The 13,577-nt window shown below is 59.7% G+C and overlaps 1 protein-coding gene across 2 annotated transcripts in view; it reads left to right on the forward strand.

Annotated features, from left to right (window-relative positions):
- The first annotated feature begins 1,205 nt into the window (after positions 1-1,205).
- The window catches only part of CEP170B (centrosomal protein 170B), a 42,623-nt gene continuing 30,251 nt past the window's right edge, over positions 1,206-13,577 (forward strand). For both annotated transcript variants that reach the window (XM_047737289.1, XM_047737295.1), the window contains exon 1: positions 1,206-1,396. In XM_047737289.1, the coding sequence (XP_047593245.1) occupies positions 1,211-1,396 (186 nt within the window). In that variant the 5' untranslated portion in view covers positions 1,206-1,210. The remainder of the gene's footprint in view (positions 1,397-13,577) is intronic.

Genomic DNA, 13,577 nt, shown 5'->3' on the forward strand with positions numbered 1-13,577 from the left:
CGAGCCCCGGGGCCGCGCGTTCCGCCGCGGGTTGCGGGTGGACTCGGGTGAAGTCGGTCTGTCCGGCGCTGTGGGCGCTCGCGGAGGACGCACTGCGCGTGGCCCCTCGGCTGCGTGGCGCGGGGCTCCCCCGGCCGGCACGTCTGGCGCGCTGGGCGGCGGGACCGGACGGTGACTCGGCGCCGACGTACCTGCCGGGCTCACCTGTCCGCCGGGCGGTCCGTGGACTCGGCCCGACCCTCGTGCGCCCGCCAGCCGCTCCGGGTGAGCGCGAGCGCGGGGCCCTTCCCGGGGCCGGAGGGGATGGAGGAGCCCCTCCGCCTGCGAGCGCTGCGCTCCACGGGCCGTGTCGTGCGGCAGGGACAGAGTGCGAGTGTGTCCTCGCGGGACAGCGGCAGATCGCGGAGTCCCACCGCCCGCGACGTGGGTGGGGGGACCCACGCGCACCCGCCTCCGCCTGGGGGGGCGGTTCTAAGCCCCTCCCCCTTCCCCCAAGCAGTTGTAAAAAGCTCAATTTACTTCCTACACTTCGTGAAGTGAGTTTGAGCAACGCCACGCGTTTGCTGAAGAGCTTTGTGAACTGTTGGATGGACGGACCGCTGCCCTACCAGTGGACGCCCTTTTAGCTTGGAGTAGAAATACTGACAAGTGTGGTCATTTGAACCCACGGGGCTTGTTTTCCTCCCACGGCAGGAGGCCTGGAAGCGAAGTTCAGCCGCCCAGGCGTGTCAGCATCTCTGTAACCCGGAGGAGCCTTTCCCTCGTGGTCACAGAGGGTTGCCATAGCTCCAGCTGCTACACCCATGCTCCAGGCTGGACAGAGTGGAAAGGGAGAGTGACAGAAACGTCTCTTTTATCATGGAAATGCCCAGATGCTCCCCAGAGGGCCTCCAGTGGCATCTCACCGGCCAGAACTATGTCCCAAGACCAACATGGCGGCAGCGCAGCTTGGGGAGTGGGCACTGAGCTTTTCTGGTGTTTATAGTGGAGGAAGAGAGTGGGGTTAATGGCCGGGGTGGAGATCTGTCACTGTGGCTGTCTTTGATGGTTCCCGCGTTGTGAATCCTGTCTTCCCACTCGGAATTCAGAGGGACCACCCAAGCCTGCGTCCCTTGCCACTCGGGACGCCTGTAAGGGGCCTGCCACACCAGGACACCAGTGGGCTGCTGGAATTAAGCTTTGCTGAGTCTGTTCTCGGCCAAGGCCGGGTATGTCTGGGGCTGGAAGTGGCAGTGGCAGCTGGCTGCTGAGAGACGGGGCATCTCTGGGCTTGGCGCGGGCCGCGGATCCACTACCCAGACAGGCTCTGGTAGGAGGTCGGGACGCGGTTGCTGGAAACTTCACCCAACCCTCAAGTTATCTTACAGCTCCTTGTAAATCCACATTCGCTTATCAGGTAGGTTCTCTCTGCAACCTGGATGCATCCCGGATGGGTTGGATTGTGTCCCCTCAAACGCTCTGCTGAAGTCCTAATCCCCAGTATGTGTGACTGACCTTATTTGGAAATAGGGTCTTGACCGATGTAATCAAGTAAGAAGAGGTTATTGGGGTGGGCCTTAATCCAACATGACTGGTCTCCTTGTAAGAAGAGGGACATTTGGAAGCAGACACGCGAGGGGAGAGGCCGTGGGACAGTGGGGTAGAGTTTGAAGGGACACAGCTGGGAACCCAGAGCCCCCACCCGGAGGACCATGGGGAGGTCCTGCGCAGCCCTGACCACACCTTGATTCTGGATCTGGCCTCCAGAATGTGAGAGGATAAACTTCTGTTGTTTTAATCACCCCAGTTTGCGTCTTTTGTTGGAAAGCACAGTGTGGGGGTGAGTGAAAAGGGGGCCGGATGGACGCGTAACCGGATTCCAGGCGATGGGGTTTGCTTAGGGACGAGGCTCCCCACGTCCCTAAGGCAGAGGGCTGACCCAGACTGCCCTGTGCTTTCCAAGAAGCAGCAGGGGGACCAACCATGGCCGGTGCCCTCCTTCACGCCCACCCGGCCACCCTGCCTACCTGCGCAGAGGAGCGGGGAGGAGGGGAGACCTTGGCCTCATGGGGGTGCCGTGTTCATGGCGAGATGAGTGATTTTCACCCCCGTGGCCCCTGAAGCCCAGGAGGACTTTTGCATTTACGCTCGGGTGGGAGTGGGCACTGACCCTGGTGCCCGCTCACTCAGCCAGGCCCTGCGGGTATAATCGAGCCCTTCCAAGTTCCCCCACGAGGGCTCCTGGGGGAAGGTTCAGTCCGTTTGGGAAGCTATGGGACTGGGACGGCCAGAGGGTGGGGGTCACACGGCGGTGAGCCCTGGACTCCTGCTCTGCGGCAGCGTGGAACCAGGCGTCTGCGCGGGGACGCCCCTTCCTCCTGGAGCTCGGGGTGCTCCGCCTCCCGCGACGTCCTCAGCACCAGGAGGTCTCTGCGGGGGAGGGGGTGTCCTCAGCGTCCTCTCAGCCTGTAGGGGCTCTCAGCATCTGGGGACCCGCTCAGCGTCCAGAGGACACTCAGCACCGGGCTCTCCACATCTGGGGTGGGGGTGGGGCGCGCTCAGCCTCCCGGGGACCGCTCGGGAGACCCCGTGCTTCGGCCGAGCCGCAGCGCATCCGGTGCAGGACCCGCCTCTCTCCGGGACGCGCTGAGGGTCCTGGGTGCAAGCCGGCTCCGCGCCCAGATCGTGGGGCTGGGGAAAGCGCCCCGCTTTGAGTGAGGTTGGCTCGGGTGGAAGGTGGGCTCCCGCCCTGCGGAGAGGTGGGGAGTGGACGTCTAGGGGGACCCTGCCCCTGCGCGTGGACCAGGGGGCAAGTGGGACCGGTGGGGGGGCAGCGGGGCTGGGGGGGGTGTCCCAGGAGAATGGGGGAAGCACAGGGGCTTTACACGGCACTTAGGAAGGTGGCTTTGTGTGCAGAGAGGAGAAAGGGGGGCGGCTGCCCTGGTGGGAGGCGAGGTCGAGGCCTGGACTCCCCCAACCCAAGCAAGCGGTAAAGGCCTTGTGGGCGTCTGCGTGCGGAGCGAGGGGAGGCGAGGCAGGCGGCCAGGATCCGCCGGACAGGGACGGCTGGGGGTGGGGGGCCGCCGGGGCGGTGACCTGGGCTCTGGCACAGGCATGGGGGGAACAGAGAGGTCTGGGTGGCGCCCACTGGAGCCTGGGGGGATGGGTGGGAGGGGAGGCGCCTTTGGGGAGGTGGTGCCTGGAGTGGCGGCCTTGGTCTCTGTGGGAGCTGGGCGATGGCAGACCAGGTTGAGGTCGGGACCTCCAGGGGTCTCTGGGCAGCTTGGGGGCAGCAGCCCCAGGAGGGCGAACGGAAAGGGAGCGCAGGAGCTGGAGGGGCTCCAGTACTCCTCAGGGCTGCCAGGGGTCTTCAAGGAAGCCGCAAGCCCCGGCACACCCAGCCTGCCCCCCGCCCCTCCCTCTTGTCCATCTGCTCCATTCTCCCCCCAACAGTGACTGCAGTCTCCCCACCCAAAGCTGCTCCATCTGGGGTCTCTCGAGGGGGCTCTCCATGGGAACCCACCCTACATGTGCCCAAGACACTGAATGGGGTGCCTGCGGGCGCCTGCAGAATCCCCCCTGGGGAGAGCCGCCTGTGTCCTCCCCGGGGGGCTCAACGAGGTGGCTGGCTGCTGGGGGCAGGTGACCACAGGGCTTCCTGGCCTCTCCCTGTGCCCTGGCAGGGGAGCTCTGGAAACCTGGGGCCTCCGTGAGCTGGGGAGGTGGCTGGTTTGGAGAGGGAGGGCAGGCGAGGGGAAAGAGGTGGCCGCCAAGGCCTGAGAGGCCACAGAGCACAGGAGCTGGGATGAGCTCCTGATACACCCCCCTCCTGCTGCACCCCTTCGCCCCCGCCTGTCCCCGAGCCCCTCCCAGGATAGACCGTTTATATTTGTTTAAACAGTCAGTGAAGCTTATTTCATGTGTATGTGGTTTTTAAAAAAAGATTTTATTTATTTATTTGATAGAGATCGCAAGCAGGCAGAGGCAGGCGGGGGCAGGTGGGGGGGGGGAGCAGGCTCCCCGCCAAGCAAGGAGCCCGATGCGGGGCTCGATCCCACGACCCTGAGATCATGACCTGAGCCGAAGGCAGAGGCTGAACCCACTGAGCCACCCAGGCGCCCCTGTTTTGTTTTGTTTTTTAAAAGGTTTTATTTATCCATTAGGAGGGGAGGGGAGAGAGCACAAGCAGGGGAGCAGCAGAGGGAGAGGGAGAGACAGGCTCTCCGCTGAGCAGGGACTCAACCCCAGGACCCCAGGATCATGACCTGAGCCGAAGGCAGACGCCCAACCGACTGAGTCCCCCAGGCGCCCCATGGGTGTGTTTTAAACTTGCGCAGCTGGCGAGGTGCTGGCAGCCGCCGATTCTGTATCTCGCATGTGTGGCCTTAAGGCACGCCTTGCCGGTGGCACAGAGCCCAGATCTGAGGCTAGATGCTATGTGCGCTCGAAGACGTCCCTGCGCACACCCGAGTGCACGAGCCAGGGCACGCCCACGTGCCCCTTCAGTCAGCGGAGCCCCCGCAGCCCCTCCTCCGACCTTCCCCTCGCTGGGCAGCTCTGCGGGTTCGGAGCTACATCGGAAGGCGCTTGGCCAGTGTGGCTTCTGCGTCCAGCTGTGTTTCACCGGGCGAGGTGTCCATGAGACACCCCGTGTGCTGCACGAGCCCCCGTTTTCTTACCGCCGGCAGCCTTCCACGAGGGCCACCCACCCTCCTGTCCGCGGACCGGTGGGCTGTTCCTGGTTCGGGGTGATCTGCAGGAGAGCCGCTCTGATTCTTTAGTCTGCTTTTTCGTGGATAGAAGCACGCTGATTATCTGAGGAAGGCACAGGTCTTTACTGCCAGGTATCTGTAGGATATTAGGGTTTTTAAGTTTATTTTTTTTAAAGATTTGATTTATTTATTTGACAGAGCGAGCATAAGTGGGGGAGTGGCAGAGGCGGAGGGAGAGGGAGAAGCAGGGTCCCCAATGCGGGGCTCGATCCCAGGACCCTGAGACCATGACCTGAGCCGAAGGCAGAGGCTGAACCCGCTGAGCCGCCCAGGCGCCCATGAGTTAAATTATTGGCCACGACACGAGGTAAGGGTCCCACTTGGTCCTCTGCTCGCTAGTGCCCAGCCGCTGTGGCACCGGTTGTTGACAAGAATGTCCTCTCGCCATTGAGGGGTCTTGGCACCTTCGTCAAACACCAGCCGACTGGCCGCAGGGAGGTCTCCGTCCGGGCTGTCCCCGCGACTCCACGGGTCCCTTCAGCCGTGCTTAGGCCAGTCCTGCACTATTTTAATGACCGTAGCTCTGCAGGAAGTTTCAAAGTCAGGAAGTGTGAGTCCTCTGACTTGAGTCTTTTTCAAGACTGTCTGGGCTGCTCCGGGCCCCTGGCGATTCCATGCGAACCTGAGGATCGGCCTGTTTCCATGGGAAACGCTTTCGGAATTTCCATGGGGACCACGCGGAATCTGTAGGTTGTCCTGGGTAGTACCGACCCTTTGCGAAGTCGAGGCTTCTCATCCGTGGGCACAGATGTCTGTCTGCTGACGATTCCTTTCCGGCACTGCTTTGTCGTTCTCAGAGCTCAAGACTCTGCCCAGCTCAGGTAGATTTATTCCTCAATATTTCATTCTTTTTTTTTTTTTTTTTTAAGAGAGAGTGTGTGCATGCCCGTGTGGAGGGGGGAGGGACAAAGGGACAGGGAGAGAGGACCCTGAGCAGACTCCCCGCTGCGGGCAGAGCCTGCCATGGGGCTGAACTCATGACCCAAGGTCATTACCTCAGCAGAAAGGAAGGGTCCAGCTAACGGACTGAGCCGAGCCGGCCAAGTGCACCATAAATATTTAAATTGTTGAGATCCTGTTGAGGATGGGCTGCTTTCTTAATTTCTTTTTCTCTCCCGAGTTATTTTTTTGATCTCAGGACTTACTACTCCCTAACATTTAAATATATTTTTGGGGGGCGCCAGGGTGGCTCAGTGGGTTAAGCCTCTGCCTTCGGTTCAGGTCATGATCTCAGGGTCCTGGGATCGAGTCCCACATCAGGCTCTCTGCTCCGCGGGGAGCCTGCTTCCTCCTCTCTCTCTGCCTGCCTCTGCCTACTTGTGCTCTCTGTCAAATAAATAAAATCTTTAAATATATTTTTTGTTTATTTTTATTTACTTATTTTTTAATAGACTAAAATTTCAGTAAGGGTTAGAGCTTTGATTTGTTTCCAACCATAGTCCCCATAGACACATGAAACAGTCACGCGCATAGGTCAGTGCGTAACCACTGAGCGCAGTAATGACTGTTTGCCTCTGTCGGCATTCGCTCTCCCGACCAGAGCTTTTCCCCTTGCGCTGTGATGACGGGGGCTCTACTAGGCATCTGTGAACATGTTTTCTGCGATGGAGGTTTTATTTTCATGGCAGAAATTCTCAGGGAAGTGATATCCATATAAGACTTAAATATTTAAGCCTTTCCTATGTTATAGATATTCACCACTGGTTTGTTGTCTGCTTTACAAATAAATATGTTTTTCCAAATTTACCATTTTTTTAATACAGTCTCTACCCCCAGTGTGGGTCTTGAACTCACAACCCTGAGATCGAGAGTCACACACTCCACCGACTGAGCTGTCCAGGCGCCCCCAAAATCTGTTTTTTCTCCTCTAATTCTTTTGATTTCTGCACGTGGTGGCTGTGTCGGTCTGCTTGGGGCGCGGACCTGCTCTGGGAACTTTCCTCCCGTGGCCTCGGCTCTACCTCTTCAACGACCTCTCTCCTCTGCCACCCCGTGCGGAATTCTCCTGTGTGAGGTGACGATTTCGGGAACGTGTACTCGGGTCCCAAATCCGTTCTGCATTCTCTGGGTTACACAGTAGCTTCAGAGGCTGAGCTAATACCTGGGAAGGCAGGCCCCCCTCGCCCCTTGGGTCTTTTTGGTGTATCCACCCTGGCTCTTGTCTCTGCTCCTCTCGCCCGCCAAGCCCTCCTGCGCCACAGACCGGCGATGCTTTCCCTCATCGGATCTCTCTGCTCTGCTCTGCAAACCGCAGAGCTTTCTTCGCGCAGCTCCTAGGCCGTGCTTACTGGCTCCTTAAGTGTTTCGTATTTCTGTGTCACGGAAACAAATGGGACAGATTTTTCTCGTTTTAAAAGCTCATTATTGGAACAGAAAAAAAAAAGTTTCATCATTCCATACGCTTCTCTTCTTGCCAATTCGCCAGCTTATCCTATAATTCCGGTAGTTTTTACTAGAGTGTGTCAGGTTGTCCAGGCGGCCCAGCACACCGTCCTCAGTGGCTTTGGGATTCTCCTTTCCCCAGGTTGATGCTAATCACTGACTTCCATCTGTATTCGTAAGTGGGATGACCATCTTCTTTTTTATGTACCATCTTGTCACCTGGGTGGGGGGAGGGGGAGGTCCGCCTTTCCCTGTGGGACGGAACAGGGTCAGTCCCGCTTCTCCTGCACTGCCCAGCCTCCTTTGCTCACCACCTGGTCTGCTCCCTGCCCCCCATCAGGGGAGGTCGTTGCTCGCCTGGAACATGGCGTCCTGTGTGGGGCGGCCCAGGGCCTGTAGTGGATGGCTCTCCCCAGCCCGGGGTGGGGCGTGAGCCCCCTACTTGTAGGCCTGGGGGCTGAGAAGGAGAAGTCTAGAGCCCAGCACTCCAGAGCCATGAGGAGCCAGCCCAGCCCAGCTGTTGGGCACCCCGTCCCACATCAGTGTCATGACTTCCTCAGCCCAGCACAGCTGTGAGTGGAGGTGCCATATGCCGCCCGTGGGGGATAAGGCAAGGCCGGGGCTTCATAGGGGCACACAGTGGTGCTCAGTCTGGGAGGTGTCCCTCCCAGGGCCCTGCCTCCCACTGAGTCCGTCGTCCTTCCCGCCATGCGCACCTCTCTGTGGACCGGCCCTTACCACAGGCTCCCCATCCTGCTCCCGTTGCTGGCCCCCTCCTCGCCGCACACCCCCCTGACCTCCCTGGCCCAGCACCGGGAGCCTCCTTGCTGGCTGGACCCCCTTCTTTCTTTCTGCACCCGCGTCTCCCCCACTTCCTGAAGCCGCCTTCCCTCCCGCAAAGAGCGAAGTCTGTGCTCCTCGGTTCTTCTAAGTCGCCCAGGACTGGGGGAGGTGGCACCCCCCGCCCCGGCCTGTACAGCAGGGAGGTCCCAGGAACCCCATCCCCCGGTTCTCTGCCCCGAGCATCCAGGCAGAGCGGAGCCCGGTCCCGTGGGGGCAGAGTCAGGGCTCGCAGACGGGTGAGGCTGTGGGGAGCTATGCAGGGACAGATTGGCTCGTGGGCTTAGCACAAAGCTGTCCGGACAGGACAGGTTCCCTGTCTTGACTCTCTGACACTGCGGAGGTGCTGCTGTGCCTCCCCTTCCCTTGGTAACCCCTCCGGGGAGCCTTTGTGCCTGTCTGCACCCCCACTCCAGGGGAAAGCTCTGAGCCCAGTCTGGGCCAAGAAGGACAAACACGTTGGCTTTGGGACCAGCGTCTCTGCTGTGCCTTTGGGAACCCCAAAGACAAGAAGGGTGACTGTTGTCTCTGGCGTCCCTCAGAGCCACCGGCGTCTCCAAACATGCTCTGTGGCTGCCCTCTCACGGGAAAAGAGAGCGCACGTCCAAAAAATCTCATCCGGGGCACCAGGGGGCTCAGTGGGCTAAGCGTCTGCCTTCGGCTCAGGTCATGATCCCAGGGTCTGGGATCAGTCGGTCCCACATTGGGCTCCCTGCTTCTCCCTCTCCCTCTGCCTCCCCCTCCCCCTGATCATGCTCTCTCTCTCTCTCTCAAATAAATAATAAATAAAATCTTTTTAAAAAAGAAAAATAAAAATCTCATCTGTCCCCACTTCCTTGGCCCCACACTGGGTCTCCTGGAGCCCTCTCCTGCAGCTCTTCACCCTTCTGGTTGCCAAACCCTGCCGGGGCGTGGGGGGGCCTGTTTCCACCCCTCCCACCCCCTCCCTCCCTCTGCCTGGGCTGGGCACCACATCTGGGTTTTCTGATGGTGAGGAAACTGAGTCACGGAGAAGCCATGTGACTTGCTTCAAATCCCAAGCCGCTGGGTGATTCACAAGTGCCCACTGGCACTGTCCTCTGGGACAGCCAGACGTGTGTCTGGGCGGTGTCCACCACTGGCTAGGCCGCGCTGGATCTCCGGTCCTTCTTCCTCTGGTGGACGGCTGTCCTCACGGGAGTGTCTTTGTGCTCAGACGCATCCGCCGCAGCGACATACTTCCGACAGTGAGTCCCTCCAGCGGGAAGGTCTCGGGGGTCCAGGTTTGGAAGGCGCCTCGGAGCACAGTGCGTGCAGAGGGGACCTGCTCCAGGGCACGGGGGTCCGCGGGGGAGGGTTAACGGAGTGACCCAGCTACGTGGAGCAGGCAGGGCCCCTTGGTGACCCGCCGGCTTCAGCCCTTCCTCACCCAGCCATGCCCTCTGTCGGGGTCTAACCGCTGGTGGATAAAGTGTGACCAATGGGTTTGCCAGGGCTGGCCCAGGGGCCACAGGGCAAACGGCAGAGGTGCAGCAGGGAAGGGGAAGGTCAGCACTGCTCCTGGGGGACGAGGCCTTTGAGCCGGGATGAGGGTGGGGGGGTGGTGGCAGCCAACAGAGTGCACAAAAGCCCGGAGAGCAGGGCGGGGGGGGGTGGGCTTGTGTTTTGGGGCGGCCACTGTCTGCTGGTCGGGAAGACAGGGAGGTGGGGAACCTCCCTGCCATCTGCTTACCCTGCGTCCCAAGATCCGCAGATGCCCTCCGGGGAGGCGGGGGGCTCTGACCCCCCACAAGGGGAGGCTGAGGGTCTTCTGCAGAAGGGAGGCTCCTCCTTCCCCTCCCACATCTCCCCCGCTTCCTGAAGCCGCCTTTCCGCCCACAAGCCAGGCCTGTTCAGACCCTGGTACTCCCACCTTGCCCGCAGCCCTGCCCTGGCCAGGCCTCACCGCGCCCCCCTCCGCTCCCCCCTCCAGTGAGGACTGCCTGGTGCTGGAGACACTCCTGGTCTGCAGGTGTCCCCCCAGCAGACCCCAAGCAGAGGACCAGAGTGCACGGTGAGGGGGTGCACGAGGGAGGGGGTGGGCAGGCAGCCCCAGCGGGCCGCGGGAACCCCTTTACGGGCACCACAGTGGGACTGAGCTGGGAGCTCGCCTCCCTGAGAGCAGAGGCCGTGGGCGCCGACTGGGAATGCAGCTGAGAGCCTCTCCTGCACGCACCGCCCAGCGTCGTCCAGGGCCAACGAGCTCACTCTTAATTTCAGTTATTTACTGTCAGACCCAGAATTTCCATCTCATAATGGTTTTCATAGCTTCCAGGCCTCTGGCAGAATTCTCCATCTCCGTCCTTTGTTTCTTGAATGTTTTAATCATAATTGTTTAAGAATCCTTGTCTGATAACACCAGTATCTGGACCACCTCTGAATCAGCTTCTTTTATCTTTTTCTCTGTATTTAGGCTCAGTCAGTGAAGCGTCTGCCTTCCCCTAGGGTCGTGATCCTGGGGTCCTGGGATCGAGCCCTGCATTCGGCTCCTTGCTCCGCGGGGAGTCTGCTTCTCCCCCTCCCTCTGCCCATCTCCCTGCTCATGCGAGCACGCTCTCTCCCAAATACACAATAAAAATATTTTAAAAATAAAAAAGATGTTATTTATTTATTTGGGAGAGAGAGAGCGATCTTGAGCAGGGGGAGGGGGAGAGGGAGAAGCAGCCTCCCCGCTTGAGCAGGGAGCCCGATGCGGGGCTGGATCCCAGGACCCTGGGATCATCACCTGAGCCAAAGGCAGACGTGCAATGACTGAGCCACCCAGGTGCCCCGTATTGTGTGTTTTAATTTTATAACAGAATAATGAGAGAAATAAGGTTGCATTTATTTGTTTTTTAAGGTTGCATTTATTTTAGTAAGAGACATGTTAAGAGGAAAACATGTCAAGATAGAGTATTCTTTTCTTTTTCTCCTAACATTTGGCCCGAGAGCAAACCCGGTTCCCCCGGCCTGTGGTTTCTGGGTGGGAACCTCGCGCTCGACTCCGCACGAGAACAATTTCCAGAAGAGTCTGAGAACTCCAGTCCACTGCAACGGAGAGCAGCGAGCACACGTATACCTCGTTCTGCTGCTTGGGAGTTGGTCCTTTTGGTTCTGCCTCTGCCCTTGGGAGGCTGCCATCGCGGATCTCTCCTTGGAAGAACTTGGATTTCTGCCTCACTTGATCTGGGCCCCGTTTGAGGCCACAGAACCTTGCTGCATTTTGTTCCAGTGCTTCCCCGGGAGGGAGGGAGCCGTCTGCGTGGCGCATGTGTTTGGTGCGCAGCAAACACTGAGGGAGAGGCTGAGCACGCGTGTGGGAATTGTAAAGCTGCGCGCCTGGTCTGGGGCCGGGAGCAGGCGCGGCCGGCGGGGGACAGGGTCAGAGGAGGTGCGGGGCCCCGGATGCTGGCGTGCGGTGGGCTCACACGCGGGTCACGCATAACCTACAAATGCTGTTGTACACATTTTAAAAATATGCTGGCTTTCCTTAAAAATTTGAGACTGTACAAAGCCCGTGTGCATGAGTCAAAATGCTCCAAAGAAAGAAATGTAGTGTTAGAATAAATACATAAAATATATAAAAATAAAATATAAATCGGGGACATGACACAAAACATCCATTATGGGAATCAATATAAAAAGACATTTTCTTAATAAAATGTGACATTTCTGTATCTTCACAAGAGCTCCAGCCGATGGCTTTTCTGCCACTGTCCCGTCCAGTAGAAGAGCCGATCTGGTGCCCCGGCCACCGAGGGGATGCGGGCCACCTCAGCGGCCCTGCTCCTGCGTGTGCGGGCTGGGGAAGGTGAGCAGAAGCAGCACTGGCTCTCTGAGAGCCACCTGAGAAAGGACCCATGGGGCGCAGGAGACTGTCCCCTGCCTTGTCTGCCCAGGGGACCTGCAGGGCTGTGGGCAAGCGTGGGGTGTGAGGGGCCTGGGCTCTCGGCCGCTATAGGGTCTGGGTTCCAGACCGAGGGTGCAAGAGAGCAACAGGGCTTCCTTTTTTTTTTTTTTTTTTTTTTTTTTTTTAGGATTTTATTTATTTATTTGAGAGAGAATGAGTGAGAGACAGCATGAGAGAGGAGAAGGTCAGAGGGAGAAGCAGACTCCCCAAGGAGCTGGGAGCCCGATGCGGGACTCAATCCTGGAAGCCCGGGATCTTGACCTGAGCCGAAGGCAGTCGCTCAACCAACTGAGCCACCCAGGCGCCCGCAACAAGGCTTCCTTGACTGGACGTTCCAGCTCCTCACTGTCGGACTCTGTCCCACACCCAGGAGCAGTGGGGGGCAGGGATGTGGGGGGAGGGGCACTGGGGACAGGGATGCCGTCTTCCCCACTCAGGGATCAGGGATCAATTCCCTGTGTAGGGGTCACTTCTGGGAAGGCTGCGGGCAGACACTATGCCCTTTAGGAGGGAGGCTCAGGGATGGCCTAGGGGGACAACACCTCCCAGCCGCTCCCAGCCACCTCTCACCCCTCAGGTATACCGGTCCTGGGGCTCCTGCCGCTTCTGCCGCAGCCCAGGGCCCTGCTGCTCCCCAGCCAGGCCCCAGAAGGACAGATGGCGCTCCTCCCAGCACAGAGGCACCGGGTCTCAGCTGAGCGGGTAACGAAGCGTGGACAAAGGGCAGGTCAGGTTTTCTGGGCTCTGGCCTCCTGCTGTCTGCAGATAATCACCTTCAGCCACAAGGACTGGGTCTCCGGGAGGCCAGCAAGCCTGGGTGGGGGACTGGGTGGCCCTCCAGGCTTCTGATGGGCAGCGAGGCCGGTGGGGAAGGCTATGCCTAGGGCCACCGTTGCCAAGCCCCACTGCTCAGGCAGCAACCCAGCCCACAGGGGGCTCCCTAGCTTCTGTCCTCTCCCGGGTCGGATAGGCCCCTGCAGACCTGGGCAGCCGTAGAGCCGATGCCAACAAGGAGTCGTCTCCTTGCCTCACCTCTAGGAAGGCCCAGCGCCTGGCCACAGCTGACCTTCGGCTTCTGGTCACCGACAGGGGTGTGCAAGGCCCAGGCTGACTGCTGGGAAGGGGAGAAGCTGGGCGGCCCCTCTGCCAGGTGTGTGTTTCGGGCACCTCCGTGTCCTCAGGTGCCAGCTGTGAGGCCTCCTCCTGTGAGCAGCGCTGACCAGTGCTTAGGCTGGAAGCTCTCAATGTCCTGATGCTAGTGGCTAAGTGTAAAACCCCAAAGGCAAGAGGACAGTCGCAGTATCATAGGACCCCCCCGGATCCCCCGTGGACGACAGGCGGCTGGGCTACCTGGGGGGTCAGCCACTGCAGGCACGGGCTCGACCGGAGACCCCTGGCCCGAATCCTCAAGGGTAGCCTACGAGGCCGGGGAGCACAGGCTGGTCCCAGCCCTGACCTCACCTGGAGACTGTGGAGCCTAATGGTTTCGAAGGGCCCCGGGCTCTGGGGCTGGGGACAGGCCACCCTGGTTTCATCTCTTTGACTCTTCCCCTGGCCCCAGTCCCACCTCTGGAGGAGGGGGTCTGCGCACTCCACCTAAAGCTGTGGACACCCGCTCAGGCCCCTGCCTGACCTTGTAGCCTGTGTCCTTGGCCCCAAGCCCGCCGGCCCTGCTGGGAGCTCCCTTGACTCTGACG

The sequence above is a fragment of the Lutra lutra genome, chromosome 7 (genome assembly GCF_902655055.1).
Source record: "Lutra lutra chromosome 7, mLutLut1.2, whole genome shotgun sequence".
In the NCBI taxonomy this organism is placed as follows: Eukaryota; Metazoa; Chordata; class Mammalia; order Carnivora; family Mustelidae; genus Lutra; species Lutra lutra.